Source organism: Balaenoptera ricei, chromosome 6 (assembly GCF_028023285.1).
Source record: "Balaenoptera ricei isolate mBalRic1 chromosome 6, mBalRic1.hap2, whole genome shotgun sequence".
In the NCBI taxonomy this organism is placed as follows: domain Eukaryota; kingdom Metazoa; phylum Chordata; class Mammalia; order Artiodactyla; family Balaenopteridae; genus Balaenoptera; species Balaenoptera ricei.
In genome coordinates this window covers 101,673,917-101,696,077 of record NC_082644.1, presented here as the reverse complement: position 1 = coordinate 101,696,077, position 22,161 = coordinate 101,673,917, and the positions used below count along the sequence as shown (strand labels likewise).

At 38.1% G+C, this 22,161-nt stretch overlaps 1 protein-coding gene across 3 annotated transcripts in view; it reads right to left on the bottom strand.

Moving 5' to 3' along the window:
* The window catches only part of HSDL2 (hydroxysteroid dehydrogenase like 2), a 94,071-nt gene that overhangs the window by 63,731 nt on the left and 8,179 nt on the right, over nt 1–22,161 (bottom strand). The window contains exon 1 of one of the 3 annotated variants that reach the window (XM_059925327.1): nt 3,461–3,597. The exons of 1 other annotated variant lie outside the window; for it this stretch is intronic. In XM_059925327.1, the coding sequence (XP_059781310.1) occupies nt 3,461–3,477 (17 nt within the window). In that variant the 5' untranslated portion in view covers nt 3,478–3,597. Of the gene's footprint in view, nt 1–3,460; nt 3,598–22,161 lie in introns of those variants that run through there. One more of the 3 variants, XM_059925326.1, reaches the window with a different exon arrangement.

Genomic DNA, 22,161 nt, shown 5'->3' with positions numbered 1-22,161 from the left:
TTCCCTTCTTTTTATACAAAAGGTAGTATGCATAGAGTGTTAAAATGATTTCTTTAAACGTGAGTATTTAGATGAAAATGTCCCAATTGTTGCTTTAAAAAGCCCTATCCCTAGCAGATGCAAAATATTATATACAGGATGGATAAACAACAAGGTCCTATATAGCACAGGGAACTATATTCAATATCCTGTGATAAACCATAATGGAAAAGAATATGAAAAAGAATGCATGTGTGTGATATATGTATAACTGAATTACTCTGCTATATAGCAGAAGTTAACACAACATTGTAAATAAGCTACACGTCAATAAAATAAATAAATAAAAACAAATTTTTTAAATAAATTAAAAAAAAAAAGAAATGAGGAAGCAAAGAGAGAGAGAAAAAAAAAAGCTCTACCCCTTTGCCTTTGGTTTAGTTGGATTGACTCCCAGTAGGATAAAGGACATTTTCATGCTCAAGGTCTCAGGAATTGGCAGAAAGAAGGGCAAAGGCAGCTTTCCTCTTAACCTGAAGACCAGGCCGTACTACTAAGGAACTCCTCCATCTCTAAAGCATTAGAACCAGAGTATAGAAGGCAAGAAAGAAAAAAGGTTCCAAATTCCTCAGTACTATTGGTAGACGCCTAAAACTTGCTAAAGTAGAGTTAACCTACACTACAATTTACCAAAATTCTCTGGGACCTCAAAATCATGGTAAATGTGATGAAACTTTTAACTGTTTTACGAAAGAAAAACAATCACTTAAAATTCTGAAAAGAAATCCAAATGAGGCAGGAACTAGCTTTCCGAGATACTAAAGCATTTTATAAAACTAGAGAAATTAAAATAGTTTAGTACTGGTACATGAATAGACAGACCAACGTAACAGAATTTTAAAACAGACCCCTAGATATACAAGAATTCAGAGGTGGAATTTCTAATAGAAAGAAAAAAAATAACTAGTCAGTCAATGGTGCTGGAACAACTGCACAGCCAGCCATCTGAACCAAAATAAGTGGGTTTCCTAACTCACTTCCTATGGCAAAATAGTATGCAAAACAGTATTTCATTTCAGGTAGATAAAAATCTGAGTGGGGAAAAAACCCCACAGAAATACTAAAAGAATACTTACAAATTAAAAAACAAAAAACTTGGTTTAAGATGGCCTTATAGCTTTGTCACAAAAACACAAAAACTTTAAAAGAATAGATTGAGGAGAATTCCCTGGCGGTCCAGTGGTTAGGACTCCGTGCTTTCACTGCCAAGGGCGCAGGTTCATCCCTGGTCGGGGAACTAAGATCCGCATGCCACAGGGTGCAGCCAAAAAAAAAAAAAAAGAACAGACTGATAACTCTGACTCGATAAAAGGACATGTTTCTGCGTGATAAACAAATTGGATAATCAAACTCGATGCAATGAAAAAAACAGAGAAAAATATTTCTAACACATATGATATAGAACAAATATTTTTACACTAGAGAGCTTAGAGATCAATCAAAAACCTAACTGTGTAAGCCAGGCAAAGAAAAAGGTACACAGCTGGCTTTAAACCAGGATTTCTCAATCTCTACACTACTAAAGACATTTTGGACAAGATAATTCTTTGTTGAAGGGGGCTATCCTGTGCATTATGTTTACCAGCATCTCTGGACTCCACCTATTAGACACTAGTAGCAACCCCCCTCAATTGTGACAATCAAAAATGTTCCCAGATGGGCTTCCCTGGTGGCGCAGTGGTTGAGAATCTGCCTGCCAATGCAGGGGACACGGGTTCGAGCCCCGGTCTGGAAAGATCCCACATGCTGCGGAGCGACTGGGCCCGTGAGCCACAACTACTGAGCCTGCGCATCTGGAGCCCGTGCTCCGCAAGAAGAGAGGCCGCGATAGTGAGAGGCCTGCGCACCGCAATGAAGAGTGGCCCCTGCTCGCCGCAACTAGAGAAAGCCCTTGCACAGAAACGAAGACCCAACACAGCCAAAAATAAATAAATAAATTAATTAAAAAAAAAAAAAATGTTCCCAGATATTGCCAAATGTCCTATGGGGGTCAAAATTGCTCCTTGATGAGAACTGCTGCTTTAAACGTATAAAAAGATCCTCATCCTCACTCTTTGATACAAATTTTAACTATAATGAGGTGCCATTTTTTTCTCTAGTTAGATTTTTATTAACAGAACAAATATTTTTATTATCAAACATTTTGCTGTTTGCCAACGTGTTGGACTAGGAAATCTCATTCATCCTTTTGGATGTGCAATCTCTTTGGAGGGCTATTGGTATTAGCTATCAAAATTTTAATTACCTCTACTCTTTGATCCAACAGCTTCATTTCCAAGAATTTATCATATGGATACACTCAAATATGTGCAAACAGGTGAATACAAGGATAATCATTGCAGCAAGATGGAGTAACAAAAAACTAGAAATGATCTGGTATCCAATGACAGGGGGTTAGTTAAACAAACAGAACACCACGTAACCATTAAAAGGGAGGAAGATCAACATGTACTGAAAATATGTTCCAAGACATACTAGCTAAAAATACCAAGGCCCAGAAGGGACTTTGCTACTATTTTTTAAAGTGGGGTGTGTGCGTTTAGGACTGTGTACCCAAATATATTTATAAATGCACAGAATATATTTGGAAACCTACCAGAAAGTAAGTAGGAGGCTGAAAGTTAAGGATAAGGAAACTCAACCTTCTGAGCTGTTTAAGTGTTTTGGCAACTTACCTATATGTTTCAAGTAAATTACAGAACGGACTTGGCACTCAGCTCAAAACACCCATACAGTATAGAAACAAAACAGAATGAGACGGGGGTAGAGGAGTAGTTTAACTGGTATAGAGTTTGTTTCTCAAGTCGAAAAAGTTCTGCAAATTGGTCGCACAACAGTGCAAACATACTTAACACTACTTAACCGTACACTTAAAAATGGTTAAGATGGCAGATTTTTCCTTATGTGTATTTTACCACAACTAAATATCGTTTTAAAGTGAAAAAACGTACCCCCAAAAGATACCCATACTTTAAGATTAGTTTAGTTTGTTACTCATTTGAAATCCCTTTTTAAACACCCCATTATTTTCTTCTTCCAGAATCGAGCGTTCCGAATAAGTGGAGACTCATTAGGCGCACAAGTGTTCCAGTGACCTTTCACCTAGAACTCGCGGCCTTCGGCAAGGCACGCAGCTACTGCTAAACCCAAAGTGAGACCCGCCTTGGGGGCGGCGAGACACCTCACTCTGGATCCTTTACCTGTGGAAGAGATTGTAACATGACTGCCACCCTGAAGTACACAACTCTGCGTTACTTTTCACAAGTTACCGCAGATTCGAGGAACACTGTGTCCGGCGCGGACCAGCGTTCCAGACCTCGCCGGACAGCTTCATTAACCCTCCCACCGCGGGGGCCGGGCCACCCATGCCATCCACTTCGCCCGGCGGGGTTTCTTCCCCGCGGCTCCCGATTCCCCTTACCCCGTGTTGGGCAACATGACTGTCGCACGTCGGAGTCGGTGGCCACTACGGCCTCAGTGAGCGGATACGAAGAGCGTGACTTCCTCTCCGCACTTAGCCCCGCCCCAGACCCCGACCCCCGGGGCGCCGCCCCGAGGCCTGCAGGGGAATTGGGCGCTCCAATTAACGGGAGGTGGCTGAGTGCGCCTGCGCACGCAGTGGGCCTCCGTGGCGCTCGGCGCTGGTTTCCGCCTCCCGCCTGCCTGGCCACTGGAAACCGACCCTACGCGCAAGCGCTGTGAGAGACAACTCCGCCCCGCCCCTCTTGCGGGAGCTCTGCGGTGACAATTGGTCTCCAGCCCGCGGCTAGAATGCTGGACGCGTCAGCTGCTGAGTACACCTTTTCCCGGCCTGTGAAGGGTTCCTCGCGGCAGCGCTGAGTTCCTTTGCCGGGTTGGGGGCGTGGGGGGCGTTTGAGTCGTGCACCAGGGACCTTGAGGGCTGAGGTGCGGCTTCTCAGCGGACTTTGGCTCTCGTTCCCCTCGCCGTCCACGCCGGCACCTGGACGCCTGCCCAGCTGCACGCGCGCCCTCTCGGAGACCCCTCTTAGGAACGCTTTTCCTGGGCAGATGAGCACTCTTCCGGCCAGCGGCGCATTTCGACTCTCCCCCGGAATCTGGACTAAAGCCGGCCGGACTATAGATAAACAGCTCTGTGGTGAGGAGCAGTTTCTGGATCAGAGATCTGCAATAGTCGCACCGAAGAACTGAGTTAACTCTGATTTTTCGACTCTTAGCCAATATCTCAGCGAGGAAATTCCCAGACTCAGTGGTGGAATAAGATGAACTCTGGGAGCCGGTATTGCTTTTGGTAGTATACCTTGGACATAACTCAGTTACTCTAATGAACTAGAGACCGGCATAATATTTTTAGGTAGACGTGAAGAAATTCTATTTTGAAGAGGTAGAGCAGGATGATGAGGTTATGTGAGTAGATAAAGAAAGTAACCTGGAAATAGGATATGTACTCTCTCTTTTATTACAAGACCTAAATGTCTCTATTTATTCATTTATATCACTTGCCAGTCTCATAGGCATTTGAATTTGAGGTCTGTGATATGGTCCTTAGAGACTCTGGAGGAATTTACTTATATTAGCACCGAGTGGGTGCTGGTCACTGGAGATACAGTGGGGCAAAAAAAGGCACGTTCTCTGCCTATATAGAAGGAACAAGGAGTAACCAATGTGTTTTTTTTTTTTTTCCTTAAAGGTTATCTTCATATTTATTTATTATTTGGCCGCACTGGCCGGCATAGGGGCTCTTAGTTCCCCGACCAGGGATCAAACCTGTGCCCCCTGCAGTGGAAGCCCAGATTCTTAACCACTGGACCGCCAGGGAAGTCCCCACTAATGTGTTCTTTAGACTGTTGTAAATGTTAGGTATTTTAGAGAGTGTTGATAGGGACTGTTAGATGAAAAAGCTTACTCTCCACTCATTCAAGAAAGTGAAGGCAACCTACAGAATGAAAGTATTTGCAAATCATATATCTGACAATGTCTAGTATCCAGAATCTATAAAGAACTTTTACAACTCAGCAACAAAAAGATGAACAACCCCCAATTTAAACGTGAGCAAAGGACCTCAATAGACATTTCTCCAAAGAAGATAAACGAACAAGGAAGCACATGAAAAGATGCCCAACAGCAATAGTTATTAGGGAAATACAAATCAAAACCACAGTGAGATTCCACTTTACACCCACTAGGATAGCTATAATAGAAAAGATGGAAAATACTAAATGTTGGCCAAGATGTAGAGAAATTGGAACCCTCATACATTGCTGGTGGGAATGTAAAATGGCACAGTCACTTTGGAAAACAGTTTTGCAGTTCCCCCAAAGGTTAAAGTATGGTTACCAGCTACTGGGTATCTACCTACAAAAGAGCAATTCCACTCTTGAGTGGATAACCAAGAGAGAGGAAACTTCTTGAGAGTAACCACTAGATGGCACTGGTATCTTAAAATTCACAGTTATACAATACAAAATGTTAATTTATTAACAATATTGTGACGTTATAATCTGACTTGGATTAAGGCAAAAATAGCATGAGGTTCCTTATAGGACCCTCATAAAGGGGAAATAAGAGGAGGCATAAATTTTAAGTTCCTTAAAGAAAGTAATACTTTTTATCATTAGAACAAATTGTCATAAAATAGTCAAACTTATCTTCACTTTTTGTGACTAATAAAGTCTATCAAGGGACTTCCCTGGTGGTCCAGTGGTTAAGAATCCGCCTTCCAGTTTCGATCCCTGGTCAGGGAACTGAGATCCCACATGCTGTGGGGCAACTAAGCCCTTGCGCCACAACTACTGAACCCAAGCACCACAACGAAAGATCCCGCATTGCCACAACAAAGATCTGGCGTGCCACAACTAAGACCTGACGCAGCCAAATAAATAAATAATAGATAAATAAATACAGTCTATCAAGTTTGGGACTTCCCTGGCGGTCCAGTGGTTAGGACTCTGCACTCTCACTGCCGAGGGTGGGGGTTTGATCCCTGGTCGGGGAACTAAGATCGCACAAGCCGCACGGCACAGCCAAAAAAAACCCTATCAAGTTTAATTCTCCAATTTTAAAAAGTGGTTTTCAAATACATAGGGGACTGAAAATGCCAACTTGAATTGAAATATCAAAGGATATGACACTGAAAACAAGTGTAATCTTACTGTCAAATTAGGACTCTTCTAACCCTGACCTTGCATAAGGGTATATTTTCTTAAAGTGTAGAATGCAGTGTAGAATTCAAATTTGTTGACCACAGCCAACATACATAAATTTCTCATCCAGACCCTGTACACGGTTTTCTATTTTATTTGAATCTATTATGTAGTACCCTGTTTTTTGTTTTTTAAAGTTGATCATAACCTACAAAGTTATTATTTCAGTGCCTCATTCTTGGATCATAACCTACCATTTGGAAAACACTGCTTTAGTGTGTTGTAATTTGCCATTGTGATTTTTCAACTTGCTTTTTAAGATATTCTAGGCTTCTTCAGTCAAATATAAAATTACTAACTGCTGGTCAAAGGCCAGCAATCCAATGTGACTAACAGCAGATGCTTTCAAGCGCGTTGGAAGAGTCAGGGATCTGTTGAAACTTTCCATTCCTTTCACCCCAAGGGAAATCCTTGGGGTTTTGAGGGTATAGCAATTACTTCTGACATGGTACCAAATCTTCCCAATAGGACCCCTAACTGCACCTTTTATTGCTCAGTGAATTGTTGCCAGTCATTTAATTAGTAACTGTTGGATATTAACTTCATTGCTGTATTTTAATGTCTATATTTTTCTGATAATACAGTATTCCAATATCTAGAGAAAGTGAAAGTTTCTAATATCACCCTTCAGAGATAATCATTGTTAACAGTTTGGCATGTATCCTTTAAGACTTTGAAATTTTTATATAGATTTTGATTGATTTAAAAAAAGCCTAGGGGAAATTATATATATTCTATTGTTTTGGAAACTTTTTTTGTTTTACTTAATGTATCATAAACATCTTTCCAAGTTTATACCCAAAAGTTCACCTTAACTTTTTTTTTTCATAGGTGTGTTACCAACCTGGGTCCTTGGACTCTTTAATCAATAGAAATTGATAAGAGGCCAGAGGAGAAATTCAGGCAAGGCTTTATTGGGAGTGAAAACAAGAAACAGGTGCCCTTGCTCACTCTCCAAGGAGGGCGGGCTGGTTCCTTAAATAGAGCGAGGGTAGGGGCAGATGGTGAATCGGGCAGGAGGGGCGGCTTAGGTGGTCTGCCCACCCCTGTGGTGGTGCTGTGTGCAGGGATCATGCGCAGTACCCTGCTTTTGCTCCAGGCACTTCACAAGTGGCAGTCGGTTTGTGGCCTTTTTGTAACATTGTTCATAATCACCCCACTGCCATGCATGCAGTTATTTTTAGTCCCTTATAGTTTCTTTGTATTCTGTTGTTGGAGGAGACATTTGTCCAGTAAAGGGTCCCACATCCCAGTTCCCAGCCTATCTTAGGTGCATAGTTTTCTTTTACATGAATATACTCCATATTAATTTTACCATTTGTGATGGACATTTAAGGTGTTTCAATATTGTCTATATTATAAACAATATTGCAATAAAAGCCTTTGTGTGTACATCATTGTTCACCAGTCAATGCCTTGTTTAGCAGCTGGTGTTTTCTAGTTCTGGCAAATGTGAGGTCTGCTGGGAAAGGTTTTCTTTTCTTAAAGTTTTTTCTTTCTTAAAGAGACCACAGAATAGATCGCCTCTTTTCTTCTAATGTTATTTCTGGATGTGATGCTTGGAACAGCTGCATCTATCTTGCAACCACGAGTGGAACTAACCTTCCCCTTTCCATAGCTCCTTCAAGGGTGAACTTTCTCCTATAACATACATGAAAGAAAGTTTGGGGTTGGGGAGCAGTTGTCTCCGAACCCTCCTGAGTCTCCCACCTAGCTTTCTAATTCTCCCCCTGCTCAAAGGCACACTGTGGGTTTTCCTCACTTTGCAGCTTGGCCATCTTGTAGAATTCCAGGAAACAGTTCCCTCAGCAGACAACTGCTCCCTCTCATGAGTGCAAGTAGTGGAGTGGGTGTGTGGACCACGCCATATTCCACTTTTTTGCTCTGTTGGTTTGCTTTTTGGGTTTTTTTCCTTTTTTAAAAAATTTAATTTTGGCTGCGTTGGGTCTTTGTTGCTGCGTGTGGGCTTTCTCTAGTTGCGGCGAGCGGGGGCTACTCTTCGTTGTGGTGCATGGGCTTCTCATTGCGGTGGCTTCTCCTGTTGCGGAGCACAGGCTCTAGGCGCGTGGGCTTCCATAGTTGTGGCACGTGGTCTCAGTAGTTGTGGCTTGCGGGCTCTAGAGCGCAGGCTCAGTAGTTGTGGCACATGGGCTTAGTTGCTCTGCAGCATGTGGGATCTTCCCGAACCAGGGCTCGAACCCGTGTCCCCTGCATTGGCAGGTGGATTCTTAACCACTGTGCCACCAGGGAAGCCCGTTGGTTTGTTTACTACACCATCCCCACACAACTCTTTGCCAAAGAGTTGAGGTTTATATGAGGGAATTACTATCTATCTATCTATCTATCTATCTATATATAAATAATAACTTTATATAACAACTGCTATGTCAGAGAGTATCTGCCTACCCATTACACATTCTCCACTTCTTATTAACGGTATATCTCTATTATTAGAGCTGGCAGTATGCCCAGCAAAAGCAGTGCATCTCTCAAACCTCCCCTGCAACTAGGGGTGTCCATGTGACCAAATTATGGCTAATGAGGTAAGTGGAAGATGTTGGGGAGGACTTATGGGAAAACTTCTTTAAAGGGCTTCCAGACATTTTGTGACCTTAAGACTGAAAGCCATATACTCATGTAATAGAACAAAAAGGAGACTGGATCTTTGATGAACATGGAGTGCCATAACAGCCCTGAAACCATTACTTCTAGGCTTCTTTTGCATGATAAATATATTTTTATCTAGTTTAAGGCACTGTTATTTTTGGTTTTCTGTTACATGCATCTGGACCTAACTCTTAAATGATACTTTGTCTCAAGGCAAAAGTATCAAAAGACTATAAACCACTGCAAGGGGTTCCCTCTTAAACACAGCCAAATCCCTAGCGTTGCTCCTGGTCTTCATATCTGCTTTTCTCCCTGAGAGTATCAGTTTTGTTCAAATTTCCTTCTTTAAAATTGTCTTTAATATCTCTACCCCCTTTCAGGAAATCCCATGCCCTGCTCAAAGGAGTTGGTCTCATATATTAAGATCCATCCTCTTTTCCTAAGCCAAACATTTTCCCAAGCATAAATTACCCATTCTATTTAGAATATGACTTTAGCAAGAGAGTCCACGGTGGGTGTAGGTGTTCCAAGTCCAATTCCCTTGGAGATATTTCCCCCTAATTCTTCCTGGGGTCCAGTAAGTGACTATTATGTCAAACACACCCACATCTCCCAAACTCAGGCATAAATTCAGAGACACAGTACTCTACTGTGAGTACACGTACTCTTTCCAAGCTGAGAAAGAGAAACATTTGATTCTTCTGTTATCAACATAGCTTCAACCCTGCTCACTATAAAGATAGCATTTTATGATTTTATATTGCAGAACAATACCAGTTATTTTTTAATCTTCTAGCTTTCAAACTGTGCCTACCAGGCATTTAAAAAAAAAAAAGACATTTGAAGTTAGCTTAAGAATCAGTCCCATAATTGAGCCATCTATCTCTTAATGGCCACTACTTTGCTACACAAATACCAAACTTTGGAATTACCCCATGTCTTTCCTCTATGCCAAATTAAATTCTTGTAGGTGTCATCCTCCTACTACCCTCTACTAAATTAAATTCTTGATTAAGGTCTCATACTCCTACTGCTCCAGTAGAAGACAGGCTATATGAAGACTTATTATCCTCTGATACAAGTAATCCTCCACCTCTAAGGGGGGTGGGAAGGAGATTTGCTTTTCCAGTTACATGAGCAACATATTCACATAGAGAAGTCCTCCAGATTGTTCTTTTGTTTTGCTTTTCTGCTACTGACCTTTTGCTTGTTTGCCTGTTCAAGGTTGAATATTTGCCTGGTGCCCTGCAGGATCATATGATGTAAACATCTTTTAGAACCATACTGGGGAGGGAGAGCAGTAGTTCTATCCAGTCGTCTGGCATTGCAGGAACCTTTCCACTGACCTTGTAAACTATGATCAGATTTTTGCACAAGACTATTTCCACAAAGGGCAAATAAGTAAAAATAAAATAGATATACTCTAACCAATCCATCTGACTCCTTGTTAAACAGTTATATCAAAAATTTTAGGGGAAGGTTTCACTTAATGGCCAGAGCAAAGGCCTTGTTCTAGTCGCAAATAAAATTTATATATCCTATTAAAGATATGGTCTCAGATTCCTAAGAAGGGACTATTTTGTCCCATATAAGAACATTTACAATATTATAGGCATCTATAATATGTATCAACTTCATATATCTGTAGACAAATGGAATACCAAGGAAAGGCACATCAACACTTATTATAGGAAGCTAACTTCAGTTCAGGGCACAAGAGTTATAGGTAACAGGTTCTTGGAAAGGGGGGAAAAAAGGACTTGTCCTTTTTCTTCTGCTATCCTACTCACAGCTATTCCTCCGCCTCCGCTTCTTTGAAAACATTGGGGTGAATCACACATTAGTTAACTGGTTAGGAATAGGTAAGTTAAGGGAGAATCATGATAAGGGCTGGTGAAAGACAGTATTCAAGGCTGCTTGAGAAGAGTGGAAATATTTAATCAAAGTCATTAATTGTTACAAAACTTCCAGGGAAGTGAACAAAAATGAACAAAAATGAACCTAAACCAGAGAAGAAATTTCAAGTATAATGAAACTAGGAAACTGACACAACCCTACCAAAAACTATGAAGAATACCTTCCAATTTGTATCCAAATTAAGGAAAGCAGTGAGATTTGACAAGCATTTCTTCTAATAACTCAGTGCCATTTTTTAGAAAGTAAATGAGATTGTCCTAAAAGTCCAGCAGTAATCTGAAATTTGAAGAAATGAGGACTGGTGACTTGGGTGGACCAGGAAAAAGTTAAGAACACCACCCTTGGGAGGTCTATTCCAAGATGGTAAAGAAGGTAGAACAGAAGAAGAGACAATATGACGTACATTTTGGTTTTCCAGGACTCAGTTTCCTGACCCATAACTGAAACTTGGAAGTTAGGGGCTGCTGAAGGGTTAACAATGACCTGCAAGACAGGTGTGCAATTGTTGACCAAAGTAAACTGAGCAGAGTAAATAAACACTGATTATAAGATAAAAATCCTACAACAGGCTGGGTCTCTCCAAAACACTCAAACTAAAAAAAGATTTTTTTTCTTTTAAATCTTATTTCCAGTAGAAATGAGTACGTCTCATACTCAGATCTTGGTTTCTAACCCTATACTCCAATAAAAGGAACCAGGGTTCCTTGGAGAAATGACTCATTTTAGGACTGGGACAGAAAATATACAAGATGATCCTGGAGCATCTTGTAGTGCCAGAAAGTAAGGGAGTACTCAAAACAGACCAATAAACAAACCCAAAACAAAACACCCCACATTGATGGAGGTATGTCAAAGGAGTACAAAAGTCAACTGAGAGATCTCTCAATGGCTAAAACTGAAACACTTTGAGCAACAAAATAAAGTGGTACTGGATTATAAAGTATAAAATAAATATCCATGAGTTGATAGTGATATAATTATATGATTGAATTAAAAATGAGGAGAAATGACAGAATTCCTGTACAGAAGAATGCCGAATAATTTCTGTAAATACAGCTTCCTCAAGTAGGTACAGAATAACTCTCCATTCCTTAAGTGTGGGCTGTACATAGTGACTTCTTTCCAAAGAGTACAGTATGAAAAGGGGAAAAAAATAACTTTACAGTGAAGAAAGCTGATAAACACCAACTCAGTCAGGTGATCAAAGTCAACATCAACTGTGATAAGCCATGTTGATAATATGTATCCTTGATACGATGTGATGAAATGGTACTTTTTCTCTATAAACCTCCCCAAAACCTATAAATAACTCTAGTCTAATTGTGAGGAAAATATAAGACAAATTGCAACTTAAGGACATTCTACAAAATACCTAACCAGTACTCCTCAAAACTGTCAAGGTCATCAAAAACAAGGAAAGTCTGAGAAACTGTCACAGCTAAGAGGATCCTAAGGGGATATGATGACTAAATGTAATGTGGTATCTTGGATGGGATCCTGGAACAGAAAAACAATATTAGGTAAAAACTAATGATATCTTAATAAAGTATGGATGATAGTTAATAACAATGTATCAATATTGTTTCATTAATTGTAACAAATGTATCCTACTAATGTAAGATGTTAACCATAGAAACTGGGTGTAGGGCATATAAGAAGTCTCTGTACTATCTTCACAATTTTTCTGTAAATCTAAAACTGCTCTAAACAATAAAGCTTAAATAAGAACCTGCTGTATAAAAAAATAAATAAAATAAAATTCAAAAATTCAAAAAAAAATAAAGCTTATTTTAAAATTTTTAAACCTTATAATAATGCTACATAAATTTTTAAAAACCCACCATTTTAAATGATTGGATTAATTGGAAGAAAATACGGATATCCCTAAGGCAATGGTTCTTAATGGAACTTGCATCCCAGGGAATATTTGTGAATGTCTGGAAACATTCTTAGTTGTCACGTTTGTGTGGGGGATGTTATTGGCATCTAGTGAATAGAGTCCAGGGATGCCACTAAACATGCTATAATACACAGAACAGTACATCCCATCCTCCCGAGAATATCCCATCCAAAATGTGCTGAGGGTGAAAAATGCTGCCCTAATTGATGAGGTTTGGGGACCTATATCAATGCTGACAGAAACAGGCTAGATTTTGTGTGTGTGTGTGTGTGTGTGTGTGTGTGTGTATAAGATACATTCAAAATATGTATGATATATATGTAAATCATGAGATAAAAATAAACATCTGTGAAACCATCACCCAGCTAAAGGACTGAAAATGATGAGTCACGTGCTTCTCTGGATTCCATCTCCCTGCCTCCTCCCGAGAAGTAACCATTCAGTTTTGTGTTTATCTTTCCCTTGTCATCTTTTATAAAATTGTGTGTGTGTGTACATAATATATTGGTTAGCTTTGCTTGGTTGTGCTTCCTTTTTAACTTTATAGAAATGGTATCTTAGTATATATAGTTTTCTCAGATTTACTTTTTTTGTTGTTTTTTGGGTTTTTTTGGCCACGCTGCGTAGCATGTGGAATCTTAGTTCCCCAACCAGGTATTGAACCTGTGCCCCCAGAGTGCAGAGTCTTAATCACTGGACTGCCAGGGAAGTCCCTGATTTGCTTTTTCATTCAGTATTTTGTTTTGATTTATCCATATCATTGCCTATTGTAGTTTATTCATTTTTCACTGCTGTATACTATTCCATTGTGTGACTATGCCACAATTTATTTGCCCATCTCTCTTGTTGATGGACATTTGGGTTATTTGCATTATCATGTTTATTATATAGAACTGTGGTGCTATGAATATTCTTTCATATGTCTCCTAATGCACATTTCAAGTTTCTCTAGGTTATGTACATATAGGAGTGGAATTACTAAAGTGTGGATGTCTTTAAATTGAAATTATGTTTAAGAACTCATTTTCTGTCCTGAAGTCATAAAGATAGTCTCCTAAATGTTATTCTAAAAGCTTAAAAATTTTGCCTTTCCTTTTTGAGTCACCTGGAGCTGCTCATTGTATGTGGGTATGAGGTTGATATCTATTGATATATTTGTAATGAGGTAGAGATAAACTTCCACTCTTTTCCCCATTGATCTAAATGCCTTCTGTGTCCTACATCAAGTTTTAATATATGCCCACATCTGTTTCATTAAATAATTCGTCTATCCCTATGGCAATACTACATTTTTCTTGATTATTTGACTTTATAAATTTTAAGATTTGGTGAGGCAAATCCTCTCACATTGTTATTCTTCAAGATTGTCTTATTCTAGAAATCATTTCATCAAATTCCTGGGAATATTGCTTGGGATTGCTTTGAAACCATAGATCACTTTGGGAAATTATATCTTTACAATTTAGTGTCTTCTACTCCATACATGATACGTCACTTCTTTAGGCTGGGTCTTTCCTAATACAGTTTCGTTTTTCTTTCCATAAGGTATTACAGATATTGGTTAGATCTATTCCTCAGTACCTTTTATTTTTGTTTTTATACAAAATTTAATGGCATCCTTTGTGTGTGTGAGTGATAAAATGTACAAAACACAAATTTTATCATTTTAACTATTTTTAAGTGTATAGTTCTGTGGCAATGGGATTACCATTTCTAAGTGATATTTTCTTTTTTTTCTTTCTTTTTTTTTTTGGCCATGCCACTCAGCTTGCAGTATCTTAGTTCCCTGACCAGGGATCGAACCCGTGCCCCCTGCAGTGGAAGCGTGGAATCCTAACCACCGGATCTCCAGGGAATTCCCTCTAAGTGATATTTTCTAATTGTTGTTGCTGGTATGTAAAATGCAACTGATTTTCATGTACTCATACCTAGACTGCTTACTAAACTCATTAATTTTAACAATTTTGACATACTTTTGGATTTTTCTATATAATTATATCAATTGCAAATAATGGGAATTTGCTTTCTCCTTTCCAATATTCACATCTTTTACTTCTGTTTCTTGTCTTACTGTACAGGAACTATGGTATAATACTGAATAGAAACTTAAGCAAAAGGCCCAAAACATAAATAAAAAAAGATTGATACATTTTATTTTGTTAAAATTAAGAGATTTTGTTCAGCAGAAGACACTATAAAGAAAATGAAAAGAGAAGCCACACTCTGGAAGAAGATATCTACTATAGTTATTACCAGGGACACCTAAAAACCAATAAGTAAACAACAATAGTCAAATGGAAAAAAATAGGTAAAATACATTACAGATATTATACTGAAGAAGATTCATGATTGGCCAGTAAAATATGACATGATATTCAATTGTATTAATAATTAGAAAATGAAAATTTAGGGCACACAAGGCATTTTTAAACTCACTGGCAAAATTTTAAAATTGTACAATACCAATTGAGAGTATGAGCAATTGGAGCTCTCAAACACTTGATAATAGTGGTAGAGAAAATTGATAAAATCACATTGGAAACAAAGTAAAGATGAAGATTAGCAAGTTCCATGACTCTGCAATTCCACTCCTGAACGTAAAACCTAGCCTGTAGGACCTAGAGAAATCTCTGTAAGTGCCTCAGGAGATAGGTACAAGAATATTCAGAGAAAAAATATTTATAATAGCACAATGACAACAAGGAGAAACTAGAAACCACTCAAATATCAATCAAGAGAATGGATAAATTGTGGCATATTCTCATAGAGAAATACTGCACAGCATTGAAAATTAATGAATTACATGGAATTGATCACAGACTCATAATATTGAGTGAAAAAACAAATGGCAGAAGAATATTAAAATATTCAACCATTTATATAAAGTTCTTATGGTTTAGGAATTTGCACAAATGTCTTAAAACTATAAAGAAAGCAAGGGTATAGGATTACCACTCTTTACACTGGGGTGGGAGAGATTAGAAATGGGATTAGAAAAGGACATAAAAGGACCTTCAATTTTGCCTTTGATATCAATTTCTCAAGTTCTCCTTGGTGGTCATTTTATTATTATGCTTACTAATTTATGTATTAAATTATTTTGAAAAAAATTTAGACATTCAGAAAAATTGTAAAATTTCTACAGAGCATTCCGGAATACCCTCTGTCCAGCTTCCCCTAATGTTAATCTCTTGTATAACCAGAATACAATTATCAGAACTAAGAAATTAAATCACTCAATACTATTAAATAAACTACAGACTTTGTTCGTGTGGTAGGCAGAATTCTAGAGGTTTTTCCCTCCAGCAATATTCCCATTCCCTGGTTTTGTAAACACTAATTGTGGGTACTGCTTGGAAGGGATTTTGCAGATGTAATTAAAGTTCCACATTAGCTGACTTTAGAAAATGGAGATTACCTGACCCAGATAACAGCCCTTAAAAGCAGAAGCTTTCTCTGGCTGATGGCAGAAGAGGAAGGCAGAAGAAGTCAGAGAGATTCAAAATATGAGAAGGACTAGCCTCACCAGTGTTGCTTTGAAAATGGAGGGGGCCACCTAAGAAGGAACACAGGTAGCCTCAAGAATCCCTGGTTGACAGCCAGCAAGGAAACAGGGATCTTGGATCTACATTCATGAGGAACTGGATTCTTACAACAACATGAAAGAGCTTGGAAGCTGACTTTTCCCAGACAGTCCAGATAAAAGACTCAGCTGGCCAATTCCTTAACTTTGGCATTGTGAGACTAAGGAGAGACCCAGTCAAGCTTCTGATCTGTGGGCTTCTGATCTACAGAATTTTGAGATAACAAATGTGTATTCTTTTAAGCTTCTAAGTTTGCACATGGTAATTTGTTACACAACAACAGAAAACAAATATCATTTGTATTTTATCCATTTATCCACTAATGTCCCTTTTCTGTTGCAGGATCTCACATTGCATTTAGTTGTCAGTGTCTCATTAGTAACCTCCAATCTGTAACATTTCATCAGTCTTTGTCTTTCATGATACTGACAATCTTGAAGAGTGCAACAAACAAAAAATATTTTGTTGAATTTCAAGTTTGTCTAGTGTTTTCTTGGGATTAGATTGAGTTATGTATTTTTGGCCAAAATACCATAGGAGCAATGTAACCTTGTCAGTGCAGTCTATCAAGAGTTCATGTCAACATGTCATATTACTGTTAATTTTAACCTTGATTGCTTAGCTAAGATGGTATCTGCTGGGTTTCTTTACTGCAAAATTACTATTTTTCTCTTTATAATTAATAAATATCTCAGGGGAGATACTTTGAGACTATGCCATCCTATTCTTAAAATTTTGCTCACTAATTTTAGCAACCATTGGTGGATCTTGTCTGCAGCAATTATTCTAACGATGGTTTTCTATTTCCCATATTCTGTCTATGCGTGTTAATTAGAATTCATCTGTAAGGAAGAGCTATCCCTTTTCCTTCACTTATTTGTTTCTTCAACTATTTATTTGTTATCAGTATTGGCTCATGGTTATTTTACTTTATGGGTTATACAATACTATTGTTACTTATTTTGTTGCTCAAACTATTTCCCTTTTGGTCACTGGGAGATCTTTCAGTAGACTCCTGTGCCCTTTTGGCATGTCCCTATCATTTTATAAGTACTTCTTTACTTTTTAGTGCCTCAAGATACTCTAGGCTCATTTAGTATTTTTGCTTCTGCAGCCCTGGAAACAATGACTTCTCTGAGGAGTCCTGGTTCTTTTTACTGGGGAACAGTATTTAGAAACTAAAATGTGGGCATAAGTTAATGACGTATCATTGTTCAGCCTTCTCAGCAGGTAAAGCTTGGAAATATAAGTATATATACCTACCCATGCCTACACACACATCTATGTTTAATTGTGCTATATTGTATGTTATAGAATAGAACCAGTCCTCTGTGAGGAGGACCTTCTTATCTTAATAAGAGTGGAGGGAAAGGTGCCCAACCAAATGTGGGTACTTAGCAGAATATTCAAAGTATTTTGTGAAAAGGTGTTGAGAGAAGGCATACCTTACTTGCCAGTAGTCTACTGATCTGAACCCTGACATAGTCACTCCCCCTCCACTATACCCACCAAGTAGTTGAAAGGTGAAACGAGAATATAAACCACTGATATCTAGCCCTCTAGCTGAATCAAAAGCAAAAAAAAAAAAAAAATCAATAATTCACAGGTAAGTGGAGAGGAGATTTATGACCTCTCAATAACTCACACTATTCTTTAGTAAATTTAAGATCACAGTAGAACTACCATCACTCAAAAATAATGTACCCTTCCCTGTCCTACACAGACAAGGAAAAACAATTCTAGCAGAAACCCATGCCAAAAACAACAATCACAAATGAAGTAGAAGAATATAATATGTGAAAACATAAGAACTGTACTTTTAAAGAAGAACAAACATGGATAAGAGGAAACCTTTGGGAAAAATACTTCTTTGCCCTATTTAGGTAATTAAACAAGGATTCCCTGAAACATGACATTTTAAAATATAGGTAAGACATAGGCAAAACATTCTCTGACATAAATTGTAGCAATGTTTTTTGGGGGCTGTCTCTCAAGACAAAAGAAATAAAGCAAAAATAAACAAATCAAACTTATAAGCTTTTGCACAGCAAAGGAAACCATAAACAAAACAAAAAGACAACACACAGAATGGAAGAAAGTATTTGAAAACCATGTGACTGGCAAGGGATTAATTTCCAAAATATACAAACAGTTCAAACAGCTCAATATCAAAAAAACAAACAACCCAATTAAAAAATGAGCAGAAGACCTAAACAGACATTTCTCTAAAGAAGACATACAGATGGTCAACAGGCACATGAAAAGATGCTCAATTTCGCTAATTACTAGAGAATGCAAATCAAAACTACAATGAGGTATCACCTCACACCGGTCAGAATGGCCATCATTAAAAAGTCTACAAATAATAAATGCTGGAGAGGGTGTGGAGAAAAGGGAACCCTCCTACACTGTTGGTGGGAATGTAAATTGGTACAGCCACTATGGAAAACAGTATGGAGTTTCCTCAAAAAATTAAGAATAGAACTACCATATGATCCAGCAATCCCACTCCTGGGCATATATCCAGAGAAAACTCTAATTCAAAAAGATACACACACCCCAATGCCAAGACATGGAAGCAACCTAAATGTCCATCAACAGATGAATGGATAAAGAAGATGCAGTATATATACACAATGGAATATTACTCAGCCATAAAAAAATGAAATAATGCCATTTGCAGCAACATGCATGGACCTAGAGATTATCATACTAAGTGAAGTAAATCAGAAAGAGAAAGACAAATATCATATGATATCACTTATATGTGGAATCTAAAAAAAAATGATACAAATGAACTTTTTTATGAATCAGAAACAAACTCACAGACATAGAAAACAAACCTATGGTTACCAAAGAGGAAAGGAGAAGGGATAAATTAGGAGTTTGGGATTAACAGATACATACTACTATATATAAAACAGATGAACACAAGGGCCTACTGTATCGCATAGGGAACTATATTCAGTACCTTGTAATAACCTATAATGGAAAAGAATCTGGAAAAGAATATATATATATTTTATATATATGTATAGAATATATATGTGTGTGTATCTGAATCACTTTGCTGTACACTAGAAACTAACACAACATTGTAAATCAACTATACTTCAATTAAACAAATGTAAATATGGGACTTCCCTGGCAGTCCAGTGGTTAAGACTCTATGCTTCCACTGCAGGGGGATGGGTTCAATCCTGTTCGAGGAACTAAAGATCCCCACATGCCGCATGGCATGGCCAAAAAAAAAAATGTATGTATGTAAGACAATAATGAGATGAAAAAAGAAAAAATCTGGCAGAGCTAGTGAAAGAATAAAGAGAAAAATTAAATTATATAATTTTAAAACACATTAAAAATAGTAAGGAATCAAATTAATACTATAGAAATCTGAGTTATGGTTGGAAAGAATAGGCTTGAGAAAATCATACAAAATATTAAGGGAAAAAAATATGACATTAAATAAAAATAAGGAAACGATCAATCAGAGACCAATAAATAACTAGTTAGTAATGCTAAGGAAGAAAATAGAACAAGTTTAACACAAATTGAATACAGTAAATAATTTCCAAATCAAAAGAAAGATTGTCTCTGCAAGGTACAACCTGTTTCATGTATTCATTTAATAAGATACTGGCTACTATGTGCTAGGCATTGTTCTAGTTGCTAAGAATACATCTGCAAACAAACACACACGGATATCACTGCTTTAACTGATTTTACATTTTAGCGAAGGGAGATGAACAATAAATAAAATGAGTAAGTTATATATGTTAGAGTATGGAGAAAAATAAAGCAGGGAGGAGGAGAGATAGTAGGGTGAGTATGCATGATTTCCCATTCCAAATAGAGTGGTCAGGAAAGGTCTTAGTGGGAAAGTGACATGTGAGGAAGGATAGGAAGGAGCAAACCATGTGGGGAAAAGCATTCCGGGAAGAGGGAACAGAAGGTACAAAGGGCTCTGAGATGGGAACCTGACGGGTCCCAACTAGGAACTACCAATCTGATGTTCAAGGAAGAGTTCGAGGCTAGAGAAAAAAATTTGGTAATCATCAGGCTATAGATGGTATTTAAAACCCTGAAACTGTATCAAGAGAGTAAGTATAGTAAGAGAAGGTCAAAGACTGAATCTTGAAAGTATCTGAATGCCATGAGTTCAGAACCAGGAAAGAAGATGGGAGTGGCCATAGAAGTACAAAAACATAACAAAAATGCAGTGTCCTGAGAACCAAGTGAAGAAAGTGTATCAAGGAGGAGGGAATTGTCAACTTCTGTGGATGGTTTGACTTAGATGGGGTCTGAGAATTGCCCATAAGATTGTTTCTAGAAAAATTAATAATGATTCAAAATAAGACATATCCTAAATAAGTATCTAAATTTCAAAGATGAAGAAAAACTTTTCCAAGTGTCTGCCCAAAGAAAGTTTATACAGAAGGAAAAAGACTGGCTTCAGTCTTTTCCATCATAGTTTAATGATGCTGAAGGAGAGAAGGGCTATAGCTATAGAGTTTTCTGGGGAATGACTCAATAGTTCTTCATCCACTTAAGTTTTACCTTAGATAATAATAGAATATGTAAGGACTCAGGAAACAGATAACCCAAGATCCCGTCTAAAAAAAATCTTGAAAATTTATTCTACTAACTGAAAGATGAAGTTAAAAAACACAACACTGTCAGTTATATCTAAATAAGTGTGATTATTTATAAAATTTAATGTGGATTATGACTCCATAGAAAATTTACATAATGTGAAAATAATAATCCCCTGGCAAAACTGACTATAAAGAAGGGAGAGAGTTAGTGGAGGGCTATTTTCTTTCATTTCTCAGAGTGGAGTACATTGAATTGAATACATTTTTGCTTCTGAAGCTGATGATTTAAGTATATTATTTAAAGATAATCATTACTAGAACTAAAACTAGGTCTTCTAATTTACCAGAGGAAGTTGCCAGAATTCTGATACCAAAACTGTACAGAGAGACCACAAAAAACTCTAAAGTGATCCCATTTATTAATAGAGGTATTAAAACCGTAATAAAAAATATTAGCAAAACAAATGTACCAATGTATTTTTTTAAATGTACCTTGACAGAGTAGGGTTTATTCTGTGAATGCAAGAATGGCTTGACATGAAGAAATTTATGACAATAATTTGCTGCATTAAATGAAATAAGGAGAAAAGCTACACCATTATCTCACAATCATATACCCCATTACCAAGATAATTTCAAATGCCAAAATTCAACATCTACTTGATGTGTTAAATTGATTATCTACCTGATGAAATTCTTAGAAAGCTGGAAATGTCACTGAGCCAAACTTGGGTCTGCAGGCCCACATGCAGTAAAGCCAATCTACCGACACTAGGTTGTGGTGAAGGAAAGTGAAGCGTTTATTGCAGGGCGCCAAGCAAGGAATTTAGGACAGCTAGTGCTCAAAACACCTGAGCTCACCGATGGGTTTCAGCAAGGCATTTTTAAAGGCAAGGTGAGGGCTGGGGGTGGTCGCAGGGTCTGTGATCAGCTCGTGCACATTCTCTGATTGGTTGATGGTGAGGTAACAGGGCAGTGTCACAGGGGCCAACATTATCAATCCTTATGTGCCAGTAGGTCTGGGGGCTATGCTCATGATCATCAAGTAGTCAATTTCTTCCATTTGATGGTGGTTTTAGCATCTGTAAAACAACTCAGGAAATGTGCGTCAGATAGTATTTTTTTTTGGCCGCTCGGCTTGCAGGATCTCAGTTCCCCAACCAGGGATTGAACCCTGGCCACTGCAGGGAAAGTCCCGAATCCTAACCACTAGGTCACCAGGGAACTCCCCAAACACTATTATCTGGGTACTTCAGAGAGGAGCTAAAGCAGAGGATATGCGGGAGGGGTCTGTCCTGGGAAGGCCCCGTAGTGTCCTGCTCGGTTACAGAGACAGA